Source organism: Apteryx rowi, unplaced genomic scaffold (assembly GCF_003343035.1).
Source record: "Apteryx rowi isolate R43461 unplaced genomic scaffold, aptRow1 scaffold_66, whole genome shotgun sequence".
In the NCBI taxonomy this organism is placed as follows: domain Eukaryota; kingdom Metazoa; phylum Chordata; class Aves; order Apterygiformes; family Apterygidae; genus Apteryx; species Apteryx rowi.
In genome coordinates this window covers 2,392,052-2,416,029 of record NW_020450938.1, presented here as the reverse complement: position 1 = coordinate 2,416,029, position 23,978 = coordinate 2,392,052, and the positions used below count along the sequence as shown (strand labels likewise).

At 43.5% G+C, this 23,978-nt stretch overlaps 2 protein-coding genes across 2 annotated transcripts in view; both read right to left on the bottom strand.

Annotated features, from left to right (window-relative positions):
- The window catches only part of LGALS8 (galectin 8), a 31,450-nt gene extending 7,544 nt beyond the window's left edge, over window positions 1-23,906 (bottom strand). The window contains 5 exon segments of the mRNA XM_026085128.1: window positions 121-331; window positions 1,061-1,149; window positions 5,832-5,879; window positions 5,881-5,970; window positions 23,803-23,906. Of these exon segments, the coding sequence (XP_025940913.1) occupies window positions 121-331; window positions 1,061-1,149; window positions 5,832-5,879; window positions 5,881-5,970; window positions 23,803-23,835 (471 nt within the window). The 5' untranslated portion in view covers window positions 23,836-23,906.
- EDARADD (EDAR associated death domain) overlaps window positions 23,868-23,978 on the bottom strand; it is a 28,024-nt gene continuing 27,913 nt past the window's right edge. Inside the window, exon 9 of the transcript XR_003256539.1 lies at window positions 23,868-23,954. The gene's annotated coding sequence lies outside the window, so the exon portion shown is untranslated. The remainder of the gene's footprint in view (window positions 23,955-23,978) is intronic.

The window sequence follows — 23,978 nt, the reverse complement described above, 5'->3', positions numbered from 1 at the left end:
AGAGAAACCAAGGCTTACCATTATTTTGTACATATAGCAAATATCTCTGTCTATTAGCCTGACAGCTGGCTAAGGGGAAAAAGAAAGAAAATAACAACAAAAACTACAGCCCAAGCTCACCTGGAATTTATCCTTCAAAACCATGATGACGATTTCAAATGACCTCCCCTTTTGAAAGGGCATCTTATAAGTGATCTCCTCCCAGCCCCATTTTTCCTTGTCCAGTGTGTTGCAAACAATGCAGCCAGACCTTTTGAAGCGGGGGTTGAAATGAAAGGCCACATCAGCACGAGGCTTTATGCTACTGCCACACTGGAAATCCACCTGGAATCTAAACATAAAAAACAAGTCAAACCACATTGAGCTCAGTCTATCTAGAAAACACCTTCAAATTCAATGCAAAAAGCACTTAGTGTTTTACTATTGAACCTCAGGACAGGCAGACACAAGGAGTGTTGCTGGATAAGAAAAAACAAATCTTTGTCTAATGCCTAAACATCTCCAAAAAGTTCTCCTGTGATTCATTGCAATGAATTGAAAGATTTAAGCATTTACTTAATGCTCATCCTTCATACCATCTGAGCTTCTCACTTACTGTGTTCATCACCTTCCCTCCCATCATGTTCCTAGGTAGAATAACCAAATTCAGAAATGAACTTTGGGTCAAGTCAGGGAACGGAATCCCCACACTGTGCCGTAAACAGTAGAGTTCACATCTCCTCATCCCACTTGTTAAGACAATTCCTTCAAGGAACACATTCAATTATCAGTTTTGTTAGCCTCAGCAAATCTCTTCAGAAATGCAGATATATGCAATGAAGGGGACAGGGGAGCAATAGCCAGAGCAGGCAAATCAAGAAAAGACAAGAGAGGATCAGCAGAATGCAAGCAGCAGCTTATCCTCCAATTCTCATCATGAATTTTTGTATTCTCCATCATGCTACCACAAGGATTTAGAACAAGTCTTTATTTGAAATCACAGGCAGGACCCTGGAAACATTTTCATTCATTATGTTTGCTCACACGATTGCATTGTGAAAAGCGACACCTTAGTCATTACCTGTCTGCATCATCAGGAACACTCCCATGTATTACAACCAGCTCTCCAGGAACAAGGCCACCAAGAATTGTCCCAACGTAGGGAATGATCTAGAAGAAGTGGGGGAAAAAAAATTCGAAATAACACGTTAGGATCAAGGCAAAAAAACAAAGTAGTTTTTAAAACAATATTCTAATACTTCATTATGTGGTAGTCTAGCCCATTAAAGGAAAGACAACTAGCATTTCATGTAAAAAACACTAGAACAGCATTAAGTACCTGCCATAATGGAAAAGAAAATCCCAGGGGATTTTTATCTATGGAAACCAAATTTTTCAGGTAAAATTAAAGTTTACAGCTTCCATTCCTAGCCCTCAAATGAAGAGTGGCAACACTTTACTGCCTCACTTTTATGAAAGTTTGAAGAAGATTCACATCAAATTAGGTCATTTCCAAGGGCTGACTATTAGCAGCCCTTTGCTGGCAGCAGAAGGCAAACTGTCCCACCCCTCCACAACCCTTCTGACACCAGACCACACCAGCTGCCTTTCTGCTTGTTCTTGCTCCCTTTGGAAAAACAGTGATGGGAAGAGGAGAAGAGACTATGGCAGAGAGCAGTGTGCCATCTTAGTAAAAACTGCACAACAAACACAGGAAAATACTTCATTCTAATGAACTGTGAACTGCAGGGTGCACTGAAACAGCCCATTCAGGAATCTCAGTCTTAATGGTATTTGCAATTTGCAGTCTGTGTCAGAGCAACAGCCTTGTCTATTTTCTCTTCCTTATTAATAGCTGGAGAAGGTAACGCATACATTATGCTAAACTGAAAAGGCAACATGGTAGGAGTTGTTAAGCCGTATGAGGAGATACGTCAGTTAAAACAAAATTTAAAAAATCCCACACTGGCAACATGGCTAATGATGACACAGCTTCAGACATGCAGACAGACACGCCACCTTGACTACCTCCTGGAGCACCAAGCACTTCAGTGAGGGAAAGGGAGCCCCATAAGAGAAAACTGTGGAGGCCTAGAGGAAACTGTTTGGAAAGCACAGCTGTACATCTGCATCTCACCAGGTGAGATTTATATGGAAAAAGGAGGTAAGTGGTAGCAAGTGTTACATTTGCTCTGGTTAACAGACAAATTTCTGCTCAGGTTTCTTTTGCCCCAAAATGCATGAACTATGGAATTATATATAAAATTTTAGAACAACTTTGAAATGAAACATAAATTGTAAACAAGAGTTCCAGGAAATTAACAATGAAAAATGAAGAGATAAGAAACACTATTCTTGAATAAAATATTGGACCATAAGGGGGAAAGTTGCGATTTTTTTAATATACATATATAGCATCATGGAAAACAGGAAGGTGTTTGCTGACACCTATACTTGTGAATTTGTGAGGAGGAGAGGGGAGGGGGTAAATAACAGCAAAAACTAAATCCAGAGTGTTGTGTTAATATCTCTCTGCTCTCTTCTGCCAATAGATTCACATTCTTTCCTGCCCTCTCTCCCCTTCTCTTCTCAGCCACCCACACGTTGCACAAAACCTAGCATACAGTCAACCACTACATCAAGCAGAACAGATTTAAAGAACTTACTTCTCAAGTAATAGAAGCTTACAAGTGGTTAAGTTGTTCAAAGACTCATGTATTTTATTAGCTTAAGCATGCACAGTGGAAGAGGGGCAAGATGTGAAAACAAGTATTGAAAGTGAATGTCTAACATCTTCAGTTGCTTGCAGCTGTCCTAAGTCTTCATACTTTATCAGCACAAACAGCTCCAACTACCTTGAAGTAGACTCCCACAAGCACTTTAGAAACAAAGCACCTCAGGAAAACAAAATAAACACAGATAGAAAGGGAACAGGGACTGTTGCCTATTAAAAAGTTTATTCCATTAGTAGGGAAACTTTTGCTTACTACAGGCAAAAGAAGATATTAACCACACGCAACAAGAGCATATGGTATAGCCAATAGGTGTCACCTGAAGACCACTCCTACAAAAAGATCATTTTTAGTCATCTGGCAATCTTCCCTAGTGAATGAATAAAAAGGCTGAAATCCCTTTGCTTACTACTGGTAGTGTAGTAGCTTGGTTTCCTAATGAATAAGATGTACACAGGAGGCTCACAGTTTTATCTGAAGAATAAAAGAAAAGCATCCTGATTATTTTCTGTATTTAATACAGTTTTAACACACTACTCCTGAGTGGTTTGGAACTCTGTATACTGCAGTAGGGTAAGAAATAGCTGGTTCAGTCTCCAAAGACGAACCAATGAGAAACAGACAGACACAGGCCAGGGATGCTGGCACTAGACTACTCTAGTGGGTCAAAGTTACTTAGCCCTGGAGGAGCTGTGGCAAAAAGCTTCCTTACACCCCAAAAGGATGTATTTATTCAAGAGCAAAGAAGGTTGTCCCATCAAGTCCTCAGAATTTCAGACATGGAATGCGAATGGACATAGTACAGCATTTCCCGGGTGTAATACTACAGACTTAATGAGGTTTTGTCATCATAGAATGCACATGTAATTTCCTTATGTCTTAAGGCTCTTCTCTGGGGGGAGGGGGGTAATTCTTCCTCATCCATTAAGAAGCAAAGCTTGTGACATCAAATGGTCCATCATCATCCCAGCTTTCTTCCAAATCTCCTAAAATTACCTTTGAATCTATTTGGCTAATATCAATCAAGTTTGAGAGGTCTCAAAGATAAAGTTACTGCTAATGTCTGCCAATTTGCATAAAACAAGAGGACAACAATTTATGGCCTTACCGAGGAAGAGGCTGGGATAACACAGCTTTTATCTAGCTCACTCTGTAGCAGGGAGTTGCCCCCTCAGGAGGGGCATAACATTTCTTGCCAGACAGGTGGAATAAAGGGCATAAGAGGGAAAGCAGGATTTTCTGGACAATTCAAAACCGTATGGTAGCGAAGAAATATATCACAGACTCAAATGTGTAAGAGAGCTCTTCAGTTCTACTGCTCATGGAACAATTCACTGAAACAATGAAAACTTCACAGACTGCTTCCCTCCATCCCTACTAAGTTTTATCTTGTGGTTTAGGTATACCTATACCATATAGCTACACAAAGAACAACAGCATGCCTGAACCTGTAGTTCAATGAAGGTCACACACACAATAGCTCAAGTAGTCTATCAGTGACTGAACCAGCTAGTTGGAGAGATTTTGTGCAAACAGCAAAGCAGTCAAACTCAAACCTGAAGTTTGGACAACCAGGTCTCATTTGGGGTTTGCTCTCACAGGCATTGTCTGCTCTGCTAATATCCCCACTACGAGGGTATCATGAACCCTCCCTACTTCTTTCCCTTCAGCTGGTTCAGCTGATTCAGGTGATAATCACAGAGCAGGAGGAAGGCACCTCTGGAGTCCAATGCCCTGCTCAAATGCAGGGTCAGCTAGAGCAGGTTGCTCAGGGCCTAGTCTTGAGTCTGTCCTGAGGCCGCTGGCACATGCCTTCCCAACTCTGCCTCCACACTCCAATCCCAAACACTCACTCTTATTCCCAGCCTAAGCTCTTGACCCCTCAAGCCCTAGTTTTACCCCACTATTCTCTCCAGTCTGGTCTTGTCACCCATCATAATCAGTCCCCTTGCAGCCATCAACTTTTGCTAAAGTCTTTCACTCTTTCTTACACAGAGAAATCTGTACTAAACACCTCCCAATCCCTCTCTTCACATCTGCTTTCCTCCCCCACGCAAACCAGGTTCCAATACCATCTGCCAGCTTTCACCCTCCCTTTTCTTTTGCAGTTCAGGCCTTCCAGCTTCTGGTCCATGTCCACACAGCTTTTGCCTCCTCTCCCAGCTGGGTTCTTGTCAAGAAGAAGGTTGAAGCTCCTTCCCTGTCACCCCTCCAGTCCATCTTCTTCACAAGCAGTGAGAGAACAAAAGGATTCAACAACCAGATTCACTGAGGGCACAGGACTGTATCAGAGCAAAACTGCAATAGATATGGAAGCCCTGTGCAGGCATGCACTGCTGTATACTCCACGCAGATTCTTTAGAGACTTTAACATTTTAGAAATGTTTCAGTACGGAATGTTAAAAATACTRTTTTCTCCAGGCTCAAAAACTAACTTTTCTAAAGAGGCAACAAAACATACACATCCAGCTCGTCCCTTTAGTCTCATGCCAATGTCAAGCCACTGCCCCAGAGCATGAGAATACTTGAGCTTTTCAGAGAAAGTCTCCCGATGCTAAACTTGGCTAACAACATCCTGTCAACTCCACTCTCTGCAACGGCTGAACTGCTGTAGCTCAAGTTTTCCACAAAATAAGTTCTAGTGCAAGATAAGACATCAACTACGGATAAAGATTCCAAGTTTAATTGTTCAGACTGAAGTTATAAGCACCAAAAAACAGTCTTAAGAGCTGCAAGACACCACCCATGTTTACAGAGAAATAGGACTGAAAATACTGCTTATCATATTTTTACCGGTGTTCCAACACATTCTGCAAGAATGCCAGACATCCACAAAAGCTGTGTATGAAAAAGCATTATCCTCCAAGGCTGAGAGAGCTTCCTTCCTGTTTTGGAGCTATTGTGCATTTAGTCTTCATTTGCTTATAGCACAAACTCTAAGCACCATCAGCTCCCAGCACCACCTGTAAGTTTCTTTCTCAAATACTTGAGCAATGCAAAGAGTTCTTGGTAACACTCATCACTCTCTGCAAACAGCATGAATGCTTTACTAATTATTGACATAAAACAGCAAAGTCCAATTTCCCAGAGGAGAAGCTGTTTATATGACAGGAGAGTTACCGGGTTATTGATTGTCTTCTGTGGCTCATCCGAGGACATCATCTTCCCTCCTCCAGTTTAAATCTGTCAGTTCTGTGTGACCACTTGTTGAACTGTGATTAGAAGTATCACTTGTCTGGCAGCACCAAAGCAGGGATCCCTTCAAAAAGCCAAAGCTTTTAATTAGAAAGAAGCAAAGTGAAACTACATGAAACAAAAGTGAAACCTTCAACGTATCCTGCCAAACAGCACAAGAAACAATACAAACACCCTTCCTTTCTTTCCAAGGAATTTGCTGGAGTTTAGTGATATGGAAATTAAAGGCTTGGTTAAATAACTAAAACACTACCCTAGCAAGGGACAGTGCACACATCTACACACAATTTTATCAGCAGCTTCCTGAGGGGATTATGTACACTGAGAGAAAATTCCCCACAAAAATCGTCATTGTACAGGAAACGTTGATGACTTGGAGCCCCTTTAGCTGGGCCTCAATAACTCTCCATTTGCACCTGACCCTGCCAGCAGCCAGGGAAAAGACACCCAGTACAAAACACAGTTTTTCAAGGTAAACAGMCATTTTGTTTCTTTCACCACTTTATGTCCTTTTCCCAAATTTCTCAAGGGAGACAAGCCCTAGAGGCAGAACTTCTTGATTTTTCCAGTTCTATCTTACATAAAGCTAAGAGATACTAGCCAAAGAAAGCAAAGGGTGTTTTCCATTTCTTCCTTCAACATACACAATCCTTGACCTCCACAAATAACTACAGGAGTCTGTAAGACTTGCATTAAATGCACAGCACTAATAAGAAATGAAATAACAGTTTGTGGGTATGTCTAGCTACACTGTAATTTCTTTAGCAAATTCTCTAAAGAAAGTGACCAAAACTCAGTACCCAACTTCAAAACTACTAGGCAATTATTTCTTGTACATTCTGGAGAGACATCTTAAGGTAGCATGCAAATTGTGGGAAGAAAAAGAGGCAGACAGGGAAGATGACAAAGGAGACAGTTGTCAAGCAATAGCAATGTTAAAACTGCTAGCAACATTTCAACATTTAACAAAACCAAAAAACAAACAAACAAACAAGACAACAACATGCAATCAAGAGTCAGTGACCTACTCCACAAGGACCTGGGATTAATCTTCTGAAATGATTCAACAATGGAGTGACCCATAGCAGCATCTGGTTTATCTTGTGGGGGATTAGGATCAGGAGGGCATTAACCCACCTACTTAAGTCCAGAGCCTAACATGAAGTTCAGAGAACATAAAGTGTTATACAATCAACCTAGACTGCATAACTATTTTGAGCCTCTCATGGGATACCACCACCAATTCGCAAACAGAATGTGTGAAGACAGCCAAGTTTCAGTATCTTCATTTTAAAAATGGGGAAACCAAGGCCAAAGCAAGCAACACTTCTGGCTACAGCATGGGAAAGTCTAATAGCAAATCAAGAAATGAAGCCCAAATTTACAGTTCAGTGTCCAGCAGCCCGCTAACTGAACTTTCTCTGGTCTGCAATACCAGTCTAGACCTCATTGAAAGGGCACCCTGCAACAGAAACAGCTCTAGTTGCATATGCCCAAACTTAAGCCCACCATTGATAGTTTTGGCAGATCAGGCGGCACTAGGGCAAAGTGATGGGGTTTTTGGTTTATTTCCTTTTATTAAAAAAGGAGGCCACAAAAACAAGGGAAAGCTGTAATGTGGGCACTATTTGACTGAACAGGAGATGGGTCTGCATCCGCAAGGTTTAGCTGTAACGTTTTAACAGAAGAATTACTGCAAGTAAACATTATGCCAAGTCCTAAAACCACAACATTACACAGTGAGGGTTTTCTAATGATATTTTAGAATTAAAAAAATACATATACTTTCTTATCAATTCACAAAATACAAAGCCTCTTCAAGAAGAAGAAACAGGAAGGCCTACCATCAGCTGTGACATTATCACTTTATGACATGCAGAAAATGTCTTTTGCAAGGAAAAAAACATCAGGACAGACTTTATAACCAAGGCTAAATTTTGTATCAAGGCAAACAAGGCTTCTGCAAGAAGAATAAGCGAGACACTTTCTGGGTATTCTTAAACAATTCAAGTAAAAAACACCAGCATCCTCTCCAGCTGTAAATCCAATGCTACAACATGCAAAAAAAAAAATTAAAAACCCACAGAACTACAGGAGTAGTTTCACCAAGAACTACAAAATTAAAGCTTAATAAAGCCTCAAATCATCCCAAAACACTCGCAACTCCACAGAACGTGCCCTTCGCCTCGGCGCCTGCAGCCGAGGGAGGAACCCCCTCGGTTAGACGCAAATGGGGCAGGGGGGAATCACTGTTATTATTTTTAACCCCCATTTTCCCCCTAAAGCCCCTTTAGGGACTGCCCGTGTCTGTGTAACTTACCTCCGTCACTAGCAGCACCCGGACACGGCCGGGCCGAGGCCGGGCCGCGCAGCCATTGCCCCCGCCCCGCCAGGGGGAGCTGCCACCGCTCCGCCCCGCCCCACGGCTCCTCCCCCCGTGTGCCCGCTGCGACGTCACCGCGCGCGGCCCCCTCCCTCCTTTAAAGGGCCAACGGTCGCCCGTTACCCCCCACCCCCGTGCCCTCTCAGACGCGGGCCAGGGCCGGTTATCCCTGAGCTCCCGTTTCTCTCCCTTCTCTTCCCAAAGGAATAAAAGCAGATTCGACCTGATGCCAGCCATGCCCCCGGCCCAGCCCAGCTACTCGGCCACCTTTCTCCGCTTCTCACCCCCTGTCCGCTGGCAGTGAGAGAAACCAGCTCACTGTCTCCCAGTGTGTCCGAGAGAGGCAGCATTTAACAGTCTGAAATGTAGGCCAGAGGCAGGGCGGTGATGATTTCCCCTGGCAAAATGGAGGAAACGTGATCACGAGGAAACAGCGGGGCCCTGGCGGCCGTGGGGGTCCCTCTGGCTCACCTCCCCCCACACCGCAGGTGCCAGGCCCTGGGGGGGCAGCAGGGCTGAGAAAGGGGCCACTCTCCCCTTTGGGGCTGCTGTGAAGAGCCCGTTCCCAGGCATGCGGGCTTCCCAAACAGCAGCAGAAATAAATCAGCAATATCATTTTGTGCCCCCAGTGGGATAATGATTTAGGCAATACGTTAGATAACAATGGAATAACTGATCCAGCTTTTCAAGTTTATCATGCTTGTCACTAGATAAGCTCAGCACAAAGAGCCATGAACTAGACTTACAGATGGTTTAGTTTTCACCAAACCAAGTAAGTTTCCACCTAGGACTTAACTTTGTTGAGACAAGAAGCAGACTTGAAATGACAGTGGAAATACTTTACAGACACCTCTCGAGTGTCGACCCAGCCTCTGTTATTAACCTAACTGCCATGCGTTGACATCTTCCTGTATGGAAAATGGAGACGCTTTCTGAGAAAAGGACCTAAATCTTTTACCACAGCGCTACATCACAAGTCAAAATATTCAAAGATCACAATGTTCTTAGTTTCGTTTTAAAAAGCTGAACTTACTGAGAGGATAAAAAACTGTGAGACATGTCAGACATCCATCCTGCTCTGTGAGCTTGCTTTACGCCCTGAAACAGCAAACTGTGCACCCAGCCTATGAATCATGCTGCTTCCTTTAACCCATTTCTTCCCTTTGACCAACAGGATTTTATTTTGGAAATAAAGGGCATTAACAACAGTTTTTTTGCACAAACACTGTCTGTCCTTCCTCCTACATTTTTCTGGTTGTACAGTTTAGTAAGGATCCTGGTAGATCTTTTTGTAGAAAGGTAGCTTGGGGTACAGAATGGGATTCAGCAACAACGGAATACCAACAGCTTGGCTAATGGGAGTAACGCGTTCATGTGTAGGCATGCAGGTTATATTTGTCCGAAGCCAAATTCCTTCACATGAGATCCTATGTGAAATTTTATTGCTTTCAGATGGCTACGATGAGAGCAGTAACAATATTCTGTTATATTCTCTCATAGGGAGAAAAAAATAGAGCAATCATCAGAGAAAGGAAAACTAGGTTGAAGCGTGAATTCAGCAAAAGCTCCAAAAAGACAAGTTACAAAACCTGCAATGTTTTGTGATATATCCACAAATCCTGACAACAGATTCTTTACAAACCTGAATTATTACAACGCCCCTTCTAAGGCAAAGAAATGGAAGAGATGGAAAAAATAGCTTGTCTCCAAACTATATCCATCCAGACAAACTCCAAATCCCCCAGCAAGTGATAAAATCACACTGTAGCTAAGTTGAAAGAGAAAACTAGTTTGCATCCCTCTCACATAACATTTTTGCAGCAGAGAACAGAGAGAACATTGCATAGAACTAGATTATTCCAGTTTTGCTTTCCTCTTTTGTTTGGCAAAATCCACAAGTTTCCATTATTCAACTGATTAGGAAATGTAACTTAATTTTGAACTTTTGACTCTAATTCCTGGTAAGGTTTGATTCCCACAACATATGTCATAGTCTGTCTATAAATAGGTGTTTTTGGCTTCACAGCTGAGATGTAGTCTCTTCCCAGAATGATATATACACTAAAAGCTTAGTTGAAGGTACACAAGAACATCTGACACTCCAGGAGAGAGTTGAGGAGTCATATGTGTAAGAAATTACCAAATTAGACTGCACAATGATAGTACTAGAAAGTGCTTGGCAATTACAATTTGTTCCAGGAAACTGAATTACTCTAGCTTTTTACTTAGGGAATGTATAGGAGTTTTATTCATTATTCATACTTCTTATTGAACTCAACTTTAAATTCCTTTCTCTTTGTAGAGACTGCAAAATACAGCAATATCATAAATGACAGGATCAGAATTTAGAGTGCTTTTTCCCCCRAAGTGCCTTTGACCTTGTCTTCTCCTCCTTAACTTCTTACCTAGTATTTGTCAGCTAATTCCAAATTCTTAGGTGAGATAAAGTCCTTTTGGGGGGTTTCAGTAAGAAGAAGCAGAATAAGGACTGGGGGTACTCGTGGTAGAAGTAGGCAGTGCATTAGCCATTTCATTTTAGTCATTTTCTCATAAAGAAATTGAAAGAAATAGAGTTTTGTGATCCAGTTTTTTCATGTTGTGTGTCCGAGGACCAATATAAGTGTTACCACAGGACACTGATAATCTTCTTTAATCCAGAGCCACAGCTACATACCACATTCCCTCCCACATTGCTGAATATCACAGCACCTCGCAGTCGTTGGCACTGAATATGAAGTTCCTTTATCTCTGCACACCACTTTCACATACTCAGTACCCTAGCCCTGGCTTCTAAGATTACAGCTAAAAATATGTATTTTAATTGATAGATAACCATAAGCAATATATAGTTGAGATCCTCATACTACTTTGACATAAGGACAGGACAGACCCCTAGATTAATGTCTAGCATGCTGTTGCTTTAAGCAACCACATTTCACATCTCCTCCACAATCTGGTGTATTATCATTGTTTGTCAGGGCCCTGAGGGCACTGACAGTCCTTACTGGCCCTGACCAGCCTCTCCTGAGGCCTCCCCCCACCCTGTCCATGGGCCCAGGACCCCATTTCAGCTCAGCCCGGGGCCATCAATCCCTGCCTGAGCTATGTCAGAGGAGCATCAGTCTCCAGTTCAGTCACTGTCAAGCCCATTCCTGGCTATGGACCCCATTAATCCAGACCCCCAACCACGGACTGATTTCCTGGCTTGACCGTGGCCCTGCTTTGTCACTATGGACTTGCCCCACAATCACTGGGTCTGATCCTAACCCTGACCTGTGTATTGACTTCTTGACTTGACCTCAGACCTGCCTCATCACCATTATACTGCCTTATGATGTGGACTCTTGGTTGGACATGGCCACCACCTCCAGGCCTGCCCTGCTCCCTCACTTGGATACTGCAGGACTGGGTCCTGGCCAGCAAGGCCCCTGCCCTGGCAGCCCTGTCACACCCCCCAACTCCTGGCTCACCCTCCGTTAGGGAGCAGCCAGCCTTTGCTGCTCCCTGACAGTGTTTCCTTAAGTCTAAAAAAATCTCATAAAAGGAGAGTTACATTGCGCTGGCTTCTCAACTCAGTCTTTTATCTGTCTTATGTGGGTTCTCTGCAAATGGTAGCAAGCTAAATATTTAAATGCTTGAAATGTATACCTTTAAATTTTTGCACCATGTACCTTATGAAGCTTACCACTTTAAGGAGGCCATCTACACAGCAAAGTGATCTGAAGCCATGAACATGCTAACATGCAACATCAATGTTAAATCAAGAGATCCACAAAAGAAGGTGGCCTAGTCTGACATTATTATGTGGCTCTTCCTTTCCCACTCACAAGCAGTGAGGAAGGAGCATCTCACATGACACGAATGAACAGGCTTGACCATCCCACCCTGAGCAGAGGAGCACACATTTTCCAGGCACTGTAGTAATAAGAGCAAAAAAGATGAAGGACCTAGACCTTTCCTGAGTCTACCAAACCTTTAGTAGGTTACAGTTAGTTTGTGAAGCTTGACCACGATGATGGAACTTCTATCTTCTTATGCATATCAGCATTTTGTCTTCTTGTACCTTTGTTTGATTATCATAGTTTTACATTGTAAAGTAAACATTTTCTCCTCTTCAAGTCTTGTCTAGTGATAGAGCTGACTGATTGAACACTTGCTACAACCACTGGCTGTACTGAACCCATAATGCAAGGGAAGATTGGCAGGCTCCAGCTGATCATCCTCCAGTATATTGTGGGTATCCCAGAAATCTTCAAAGACTCTGAAGAGCTTTTGTGTATGCAACACAACTGCAAAAAGACTTTCAGCTGAGCATTAGCTTAGGTGGCTTAGGGACAGGATGATGATGAGAGAACCCCCAAGACTGAGGGGAGGATCATCACAAACTCTCCTCTACAAACACTGAACAACTAGGAATTTTATTTCCTATCAACAGTGGTTTCTATTTGCAGGTTGTGAATCTGTTTTCTAGCTCACTACTCTGAGATAGATTCCTACTTCTCTTTTCTAACTTTAGCACGTACTCATGGCCTTTTCATGCTCTCTAGTTCTTGCATCCTTCCCTCTCTCACTGCCCATGTGCCCAAAGACAGCTCAGTTTTAGCAGCTGCCCTGTTGCCACATCTGCCAATGTGACAGAACAGAGCTACTTGTTTATACCAAGCTCCCTGAAGTCTTTACTCAATACACCATGTCAATGTATATAGTAGTACTAAGTTTCTTTTTTGTAGGAAATAACTGCTATGTTTTCCTTGCTTCCTTCCATCACTTTACCCCAACTTCATGTGACCAGAGAAACTTTCTAGCGCCAATCACACACACACACATATCCACACTGTAGTACTTCAGTAAGTTGTGGCAGACTGACAGACCAAGTGTGAGGAGGACAGGGGTGAGTACATTGACTACCACTTGGGAATTGCATTAGAGGGAAGAGCAAGACAAAGATTCATCTGCGAGACTTGAGGACTATGTCTAGGCAATTAAATGGACCTAGGAACGTTCTCCAGTACTGAGGCCAACTTGCCCAGTCTGGCCTGTGCATCGTTCACTCCCCCTCACCCATGCACCAGCCTGTCCAAGGGTACTGGTTGTGGCACCCTGAGGGTGACCTGGAAATATTCACAGACAGGACCAGGCCACAGCTGTGATGCCAGAGACCTTGAGAAGCTGCCCTCCATGCAACAAGGAGAGGAGGGGGAACCCCTTCCTCTCTGCAGGTACCAACCTGCATGGGGTCTGGGTGGCACAAGCTCTGCAATCTTGGATCACGCAACCATATACTGACAAGCACAGGCTACACACTTGCATCAGCAGAACCCTGCCAAACCTCTGGGGCACAAGCATTCAGCCTGCCAACTGCCACAAAGCAGACTGGAGATGCAGACTGGATGCCAGCATGGCCAAAACTGTGCACATTACCTTGCACATAAACCTTGCATAAGCTTTGCTAGGGCTCTGGCAAGTCATTTTGATAGTATTAATTGCAACAGGACTGGGAAACTCCAGCTCCTGCACACTAAGAGACAGTGCAAAGACAGACATCCATGAGGCTACCTGTGCTCATCTGGCTCAGGACCAGTTTCCCCACAACTGCTCCAGCAGTAATCCATTTAGTTTGACCTTTAGAGTAGCTAAAAAGAAAGAAAAAAAAAAAAAATCCAGCTTCTCTCCTTCGCTCTACACTCCTCATGCAGGCAGCCTTCAGCAGTCTCCTTGAACCTGCTCTCACTGTGTGCTCACACAGAGACAAGCATCCTCTGCCACCTCTTCCCTATCTCTGGCCACAGCCTCTCACTTGAAGAGCCACAGGGCTGTTGTTGGGTACTGGCCCCCTCTCACTCGCTGAGCTTGGTGTTTTCCCTCCCCGACGTCTTTCCAGTCTCCATCTTATGCACACAGATGGTTCTCTAAAAGACTTTGTCCTTCCCCAACACAGCTCATGAACACAGGTCACCACCACCACCAGGGCTTGCTGGTACTCTCTCTTCCTTCCCATCACCACCTTGGTCTATGCCAGATCTACAGTCCCCATCACTCCACAGAAATCCTCCAAAACTCCCCAAAATGGAAGGCCTCAACACTTCGCAATCCCATAAAGAGGCCTGCCCTGCAAAAAAATACTTCAAATAGTGGGCCAGGGGCACCGTGCCCCTGCCCTCTACCATCACTTCCCCTAATGCAGCAGGCATGCTGCCCTGGGACCCCTACCACCACACCAGCAGGAGAGCTTGCGGAGGGGGAGCAGGCCATGCTGCCTCCTGCCAAACAGCTGGGTGTCTTAAGAGCTGTGAACACTGTGCCCTACTGGAAGCCCCAAAWCCTGGGGAAGCCCCTGTGGTGAGCTCCAAACCTCTGCTCCTTCCCTGGATCCAGGGCCCATCTTATTCAAGGGTCTGGGTGGCACCTACCTTCCTCCCAGGATGCCAGCAGTAATGTGGATCTTCCCTCCCTGTTGTGCCAGACCCACACAAATCTCAGGTAACCCAGATTAGTCTGGCTGTGAGCTGGGGTGGTGCCAGGGAGCAGCCAAGGCTTGGCAAGAGCCGATCCAAAAGGGAACAATAATAACCTCTTGCCTTTGGGGTGGCCTTGGGACTGTGCTAGGAGCATATTTCAGGGCTCTGCCTGTAAACCAACCAAGTTCACTTTTGCTGGCTGTGCATGCTGGGTCCAGCAGTGCTTGGGAAGGCTTGATGCAGCTGTGTGCAGGTTTAGGTAGCACAGCCCTGGTTTTGGTGTCTGCCTGAGAGATGGGGAGGGTTGGCAGAGTTGTGCATCACATAGCTACTGCAACAGCACTGTAAGCACAGCAGGGACTGCCTCTGCTCTGACAGCAGCCAGGTGTTGCAGTCTCCAGCCATTGCTGCTTGAATCAGCTGCAGTTGCTGTGGGAAACCGTCTGCTGAGGCAGTGACTGTTTCTTCCCCCTGCAAAGCATATTCCCCAGCATCTCTTTGATGCCAGCTATTAAACCCCCCTTGGCACAGATGCCACAGGGCATCTGGCCAGAGCCAAACCTACCCTCAGCCCTGCAACAGCCCCACACACACCACAGCCAAGCCTGCCACCTGCTCCCAGCCCCATATGGCTCCCTTTTCTCTCTGCCAAGGACTGACAGCTACCTCCAGTGGAGAAATTGCTTTGCTGCCCTAGGGCAGTGGTGTTGCAATTGGACACCAAGGGTGTATTCAACATGACTTGGGGAGGAGGGATGTGCACGAATACGGTTAGAGGACCACACTAAAGTGGCCCATTCTGCCTACTGGAACCATTTCTTGGGCTGGGTTAGCTCCTGAGCCATCTTCAGGTCATATCTGAGAGACTGCAGCTACGCGAGGCCAAACTATGTCAGAGACCCCATGTCAGGCATATGCCCCAGCAGTCTCTAATTTACTAGTGCTAAAGTAACTATGAAGCCCCAAATTTAATTCAATTCCTTATACTCCCACAAGCTTCCCCAAGTAAAACCCTTCACTTCCTCTATGCCTTATGTTTCCTCTTTAAATCCCCCATTACAGCCTAACCATGTCTCCTCCTAGCAAGGCACGTATCCCTTGTAACCAGACCTGGCTGCAGTTTCCTAAGCTGATTGCATCATTGCTGCTTACATCGAGTCTCTGAAGTGCAGTCCCAGGAGCAGACCCTGTAGTCTCCCAGGGATGAGGAGTTTCTGAAACCTGAAAATCTTATACCCTCCCCTAAGGCAGTGTTTTTACCCTCCCATGTCCCCAGATGCTCACCTTCTCAAGAATTAAGTGTTTTCTCTGAAGGAAACTTAGGAATCAGCTGACAATCAAGAAAAGAAAACATTTCAGTCAAGTAATTTCTCAGCCAGTTCCTTCATTCTTGGGAGAACACTGAGCAATAACAGAGCTTTGTTTGAAAATGGCTTACTAAGTCCAATTTTGGCTGTTTTGATCTAGTCAACAGATAGGACAATGAAGTCCCTATGAGATTTCTGGCTCGTAACATGTAGCATCCAAGAAACACTGCTTTCTTAAAGCTCTCCCTGTTCACGCTGCGTACAGGAGAAAGACAAGCACAAAAATGAAGGTTGCAATACAAAAAACCCACAAAATTAAATCACCATATCCTATTCAACTGCAGGCATTACAGTACTACTTTGCCTTGCAAAAAGCAGTGCACATGCCTATAGCAAAGTTGGAGTGGTATTCAGGCACTCTTGTCACAGGACTATTTAAATATCTTAGCTAGATAATAGCCAGTCTTTCTGTATTCCACAACCAATCAGTGTGTTAGGAGAGCTAAGCACAAAATAATAAACATACCACATCATATTTACTTGCTAGAATTCTGCTAATAGTTGCAAGATAGTTGCTTTAAGGTTACATCACCTTAACTATATCAAGTCTGAAGGATTCATTCACAGAAAGGTATGATGAGAACATTTCCTTTGAGGAGAATTGCAGAAGTATCTATTCTGATTAAACAGCTGCAAAGCAGACTGCTTGGAGAAAGATATCATACTTAGAGTCATACATAGTTTTGAGAGAGTACCAAGAAATAATGTCTGTAATCAGGTGATAGCAAAAAGCCTGCTATGAAACTGCTCTACAAAATTCCATTGCTACTTTTAAAAGAGAATTAAGAAAAGGTCCTAGAGGCTGAACTACAAGTTAGTTTTCCTTTGAAAACTTTGGAATTATTTGGAACTATTATTCCAAGACACACTAGATTAAAGAGTAAAAAATTTTGACAAACCCAAACCAACATAAGCATGTGAAATCCTTTTCAGTAATTGAAACCAACCTTAAAGCAGGTTTGAAAGTTCAGGTCAAACAACAGGGACAAGAGAGATGATGAAGGGTTGGAAAAAAAAAGTAGTGATACTGGAAGGAAGAACAGTAAGTGGAAGTATTTCTAGAAGAACTACAGAAAATAAAATTTTTCTACTCCTTCTGGCTCAGAGGTCTTCTACTTTTGAGAAGAAACAACTCAAAAGTAGTAAACTAATTTAAAGTGTGCACCAGTTCTTTACTAAAGCAAAACAGTTGTTTGATTAACATGCTGATCACCTCTTTAAGGGCTGAGTCATAGGTGGTTTATGACATTTAAAGGAAAATCCCTACTTCAGCTTTCAAAACTAAAATGCCACTGATAATGACTCAGTCAGGCTGAGTAGCCTTGCACCACACTACATTTATTTAGATAGTTTATAGACTGTGATTTTCCTGCTGATTTCATGTGACAGTGCTATTTTTAACAACATTTACTGGTGGCAATTATGAAGGTAATCACAAAAATCTTCCTTTATTTCTATGGTCTGAGTCTAATTCAGGCTTTTGGTTTTAAAATTAGAACTTCACTGAATTACTATGCATACAGCCATTGCTGGGGTTGTGTATTTTCCTGTCAGCATAGTCTGATTTTCTATACTCCAGTGAAATTTGCTTGCTGAAGAAACAGAAGTGCTGCGTCAAGATACAGGCAGACAATTTCAGCTGAACCAAATTTCGAAGCTATTCTTGGCCAAAGGGTAGCATTTGAGGGAGGACTCTACTATCCCTGAGAAATGTTACCTGCCTTTCCTACACCCTGCCCCAACCACAAGAACTGTGAGGGGGGGACTATTATTGCAGGACACCAGCAACACAGGGAGCCATCAGTGCACATCAGCTGCTCCCATAGCAGCTCTACTGAGTACAGCCTTTACGAACTTTCTGCTCATTTTAAGTGATAATTAGGAGATTTCTAAATCTTACCTATTTCTTCTTGAATACCAAGAACTGCTTTGACTTGCTTCACTGAAAATTGAAACGTGATGTTTTACATATTCAGCTCTCCATTTGCATCTTGTTTTTCTTCTCCACTCAGGAAAAGAGACTGACTCTAGCACTTGGGCAGTGTAGTGTCAGACCACAACCCTCATTAAGACAGACCGATGGTGTCTGGCACCATTTTACACAGAACTTCTGGATCTAAGTGATGGGGTCTAATAGTGGAAATAAATTTTTAGTTCAGATAAATGAAATGCTTAAATTCATGCTCACTGAAAGCAGTCTAGTGTCAACAAAAATGGATTTGATATGTACCTGTATAATTGTAGCATGTTTTAGTGTAATCTGGCAGCAACTCAGGCCATGCTAGTAACAGTTAAAACCCACCCAGAAATGCGGGAAAAYTAAAGTAAACTAATGACGTGGCACGTGCTTTCTACTTCTCACATATTTAATCAGGTGGCTTAAGAAATGCCACCTTATTGGATAAAAAAAGAATAGTACAACAGGTACAAACACAAAATATTTTGCACATTCATATGATTTCTTGGTAAAGGAGCTGCTACGTCTGCTTACCACCTGCAGCAAACCCCTCGCCTCACACCCACACTCCTCCAGTGTGGGGACCGCCATCTTCTCTGCCAGACAGCAGGGCCACATCCACCCTGCACAGCCCCAGCAGCGCTGCCATCTGCACTGAGCAGTGCAAGCCACTGGAGCCATGCTCTGACTCTGCTGCCTGCCTCAGCTACCCACTTCAATTCAGCTCCATACTCCTGCTCTCCAGTCCCTCCTCATTTTCAGCAGTGCCACAGAGTACGTGATTACATGCAGCCCTACTTCCCCAAAGRAGACTTCTTGAGGAGCTCCCCTGTCCTTTCTTTTCAGCCTATGACCTGTACCTCTCCGGGCGGCAAGGCATTGCCCAAGTGACCACCTGCTTAGTGACAGTTACCTGGCCCAGTGTTTTATACACCATTCCAATCATGAAATTTCTTCCAATTACTGGTGAGCTACTTCCAAAAAAAAAAAAAGTCACTGGACTTTATACAAATAATCATATTGCAGGCCCTCTCATGGGTGCCTTTTATTCATCTCTCCTCCTATCTACAAGTCAAAACACCACTCTTCCTTTTATGGAAGCAGCTGCTATTCCTTTTCAGGCACATCCAGCACTTTCTGTAATAGGCTTCTTATGGTCTCTTGTTATTCAGATAAATCTCATTTACTTTTCTTCCTGGCCTACATACCAAAGCCCAAACAAAGTCATGCTTATTTACAGGATTGGCCTGCCCTGCAGCTTGGTGCAGCTTGAACTCCATGGCTACATTTGTCCTTTCTCTGAAGCATACAGCACCGTAACAGCTTCCTAAGTATTGCTGTTCATTTGAGGCTGGTATAAGACATCTGCTTTGCTGTTCTGCACTGTGGTTAAGGCAAGATTGGCTGTCCTGTCTCAAGTCGAAGGGCTACATACCCATGCTCATTCCAAATGGTGGTCAGCAGGAGCTGCCTGGAGAAGCAGAGTTAGAAACAAGCCAAGCACCAAGTACCACGTGCTCAGCCTCTGGCCATCAGCAGTTTAAGGTTTTCTGAACCAGAGATCGCAATTGCACCATCTTACTTAACAAACAGACCATGAATTTGCCCAATTCCTTTTTAGACCACTGGCACTTTTCGGCCTCCACAACAATTCATGGCAGCATGTAGTGCRCTTTCATGAATCACTATCCGAATATCCTGTAACCAACATCCTGCTGAGAACCAGAAGCTTCTCCCTGCTCTGTATACTGCCTATAAGTCATGATAATGCCCCACCATGACCATTCAATATTATCGCCATGGCTTTCTGCAGGTCTCATCAAGAGTTTTTGGCAAGTCTGGTAGCAGATCAAACATATGGGTTATGACAAGTTTATCTGTGTTCACCCAAAGTTGATGGACATGCACATTATCTAGCTTCTTAATTAGGTATTCAAGATCATTAGCCCTTATTAAGAAATCTGCCCAGTGGACATTACTCTCACCTGATCTTCTTTTTATGTTGAGTGGTACCTGACTAACTGTAACTTCTTCCCCTAATTAATACTGTACAACAGACCAGAGGGATAAAGCCTCTAGCACACTGTACTGTTCAGTAGGAATTTTATGTGTAAGAATTTCATATGCTCTCAAAAGCCTAACATTGCTGTGTATTCAATAGCTTTAGTGGAACTGCCTGTGCATCACAGCAATTTCAGATGGAAATTATTCCCCCAGCTTATTTGAAGGGCTTTAACTAGATACTAAGTGGACATGAGTCATCAGTTTTTGATACAGCAACATTAAAATAGGTCAGTTGATAGCCCAGCTGGTTCAGATGTTATTTACTTGCAAGTTGATCAATGGCCTTTTATAACTCTTCTTTGATATGTTAATGTTTAGCTCCAGTGATCATTCAGGTCTTCCAGTTTTTATTTTAAAGCCTAGAAGAACAAATCTCACAAATCACAGTGAACAAAATTAAAAGCCCATTTTTAAATGGGTTTGCACTTCAGCCCATTTAGAAATTTAAGATGTTCCTCCCACTTCAGAGAGTAGCAAGTAGTCTTCTAACTTTTTGTTGCAGTGCCTGCCTTTTAAAGCAAAAGGTTCAAGAGAAGCATATGAACAAACAAGATACAGATCAGATACAAGGACCAAAGGACACGCAAGAGTTACAGGGAAGTCACTGCTCCTTTTGAAAACTGCTCCCCAGAATATGGGCCACATGAAGCATACTCACCCCCTCTTTTTGAAACCAATGACATAACGCTCTAGCCTTTTGTAAGTAGTCAGGATCACATCTTCATTTGCATTGCAACAGGCACTAGAGCAAACCTGTGCCTATGCCTGTCCCATTACCCCTCACCAAAAGATGGTTGTGCCAAGATGTACACAAATGCAGCACCTCAGTCCCTACCTACAGCGGCAGATTAAAAACAAGAAACAGCCTGCATCTGTGCAAAACAAAGAACTGCGTGATGGGCTCTAAACCAGMGCTGTGACCGAGCCCAAGAACGCAGCCGAGATCCCCAGGACGGCACCATCACGCCTTAGCTACACCGCCAGCCTCCCTGCAGGCTCCTGGGATCTCCCTGTGGGGTCTCTGCAGTTACAGATGTGCTCACCTTCCCCTAGTGTTGCCGCATTTTCAAGGGAGAAACAAGAGGGCTGCAATATCACCTCTCACCACGAGATGGTAGGTGTTTTCTGATGGTTAGAGGGGAATAGACTTTCAGTAGGCTTCCAAGTTTCTCAGCTTGCAGAGAAATTAAGTTAGAGACAAAAGTAAATTAGGACAAAAAAAATCTAATAAACTATTATGGGCTCATAAATGAACTGAATTTCGAGAGAAGTGCTGGAAGCTCACATATACTGGGCATAAACATGAAAAAACCTCAGGCATCATTGCTAGCGTAAGAATTTGGGTGTCCCTTTCTCATTCTAATCCTGCCTCTTCCTGTTATGAATCTTTTTAGCTGTGTAAGTGTGCTTCATGTTGTCAACAACACAGCATTTTGTTTATTTTTGGAGACAAAAAGTATTCTCAAACTATGTACTGGTTAATTTAGAGGGAAAGAGGGAAAAAACCTTTCTTTAGATATGCTAAGTTGAAGATCTATTTAGGGCAGAAATACACAGAACACGCTCATTTATTCTTAAAGTTATTAACACATTTGGCCTTGTTTTTGTATTTTTCTCAAGAAGGCTGAAAGATGCAGCTGGTAGGAACAAAGATTTTTAGTCAAGATAACTACTTTAACATTAATCGGAGGCACGAGGAAGTTAACACCATAGACATTACTTCTCACTAGTCATTTCTGTCAGAAGCTACCTCTTTCTCATCTCTACAGTTTTAATGCTGCACTGTGAAGGCCAGTAAACCAAGCCTAAAACCAATATACCAATGCTCTCTCATGTCTGAGTACAGAAAAGTCAAAGTTCACCTTGCTAAGTTCACCCTAACAGAACTTGCGCTGCTCTATCCTTCTCACATTTAAAATTCTCGTGTGACTCGCATTACCCTAATAACCAACATACATTTATCCCCAGTGACCTGCCTTTGAAACTGGGAATCATCATTTTACAAAGGCAAAATACAGAGACCCTAAGGGCCATATTTATAAAAATATGTAAGCATTCAAGAGAGCATCTCTAAGCACTTTGCAGCAGGATCTGTCTCTAAGTCTCCCCTGCAGGACATCAAATTCTACTCACCCTGCCTCGGTTTCTGCACAAATCCATTCTCAACAGCCATCCCCAGGCAAACCCTGCACTGTGGTGATCAGCTCTCTCACCAGAGCTCAACCCAGCCTGGGGTGAACAATTTCCAAACCAACTAGCAAGTCTGCCTGGCTGTTTAATTGCCCCCAAACAAAGTGGGCAGACAAGTCTCTCCCAAGCCTGGCAACTCCTCTTTGCCACCAGTTTCTGCTAAGATCAAGCCAGTACCAAGCCTTGGTCAAGGTGTGCACCTGCTTACAATTACTACACAGAGTCTGCCTTTAAGCATAAATTCTTCTTAGTGCTCCTTGTGTTCAGCCACCCTACCCAGCTAAGGCTGATAGCTGACCTCAGCCTGGTAGCCAGGACTAGCCAAGCTGCAAGGGGGCAGGAGAAGCACTTTGTCATCAAAGCAGGCAACAACCCAAGTCTGAGGGCACTCTGATCCACTGTCTAAAACTTAAGGCTTACAAGACATATTGAAATCAGTTATGAATAACTAATCACCTTTCCTTCATGGATGGAAGGACATGATATGCTGTAAAAATCACAGAAGTAGGACAACCTTTAAATTATTATAGATGCCATGCACTTTCTTTTAGCTCATTTAAACAACTCTGTTGTGTCTGATGAATAATTTCCAACTATGTTCGGACCCAAGTCAACGATGCTACCCTAACTTACACCACTAGAAGTAAGAATTTGCATTTTTTCACTTGCTAACAACCCGACTTGAAATTGTGGCGGACAGTCAGTTTGAGACAGTAGAAAAATATGCAGACTCTTGCACTGAGTGTTACCCCAGACAGTTGCAACCCTCTATTACTGAATAGTGCTTCAGGAACTAGTGCGTTTTAGAGCTTCTGTACAACTGCCTTTCAAGCAAGCACCTGGAGCCGTGCTGACTACCCTACCCTTTATCATAGGCATCCAAAGGACAGCCCCAAAACCATCTTCCACTCCTCTCCACAGACCAAAGTAACATGCATGCAGTGAGTAAGGCAACTGGGCGCTGTCACCCTGACTTTTTGGGAATGCCCCATAGTTGGCTTCATAGCGAAACTGGAGGCTCCTGGAGCACAAGACTGTACCTTTGGTGTTGAAGAACAATTACTAGGCTCATTGTCTTTTGGATAATGCTGCAGGAATGAAGGAATATAGTAGTTTGGCATACCTCATGAAGACAAAGTGGGTGGCAAGGCTGCTGATTATCCCACAGACAGAGAGATGGCAGAATGGGTTGCTAGCTATTGCCAGCTTCCCAGCAGAACTGAAAGTCCACAAAGGGAGGCTGGGTCTGGCGTGGGAATAGGAGAAAGATATAATGGAATGAAACTGATGGTCTAGTAGAGTATCTTCAGTGTCCACTTGATTCTCTAACCTTTGTTATCAGATTAGTTATTAATTCAGGAAGAGTTCACCCAGTGGAGATTTCACACCTTTCTAGTTAGTAGCTCTGCAAACATCCTTGTTCATCATCTTATAATTAACTCATCTTTCACATGGGAAAGAAAAAGGTGCATCTTACATCATACTGTAGTGATGTATCTGTTGCAAACATAGGTGGTTTAAGAAGTGATACATCTCATATGTAGGATGTTTTTGCACAGCACATCTAGTTGATAGTTCAGGGCTTCCAAAAAAAATCATGACTGGAGGGAAGGAAAAACAGCTGTTTTCCTAGACATAAGAAATGAAAACAAA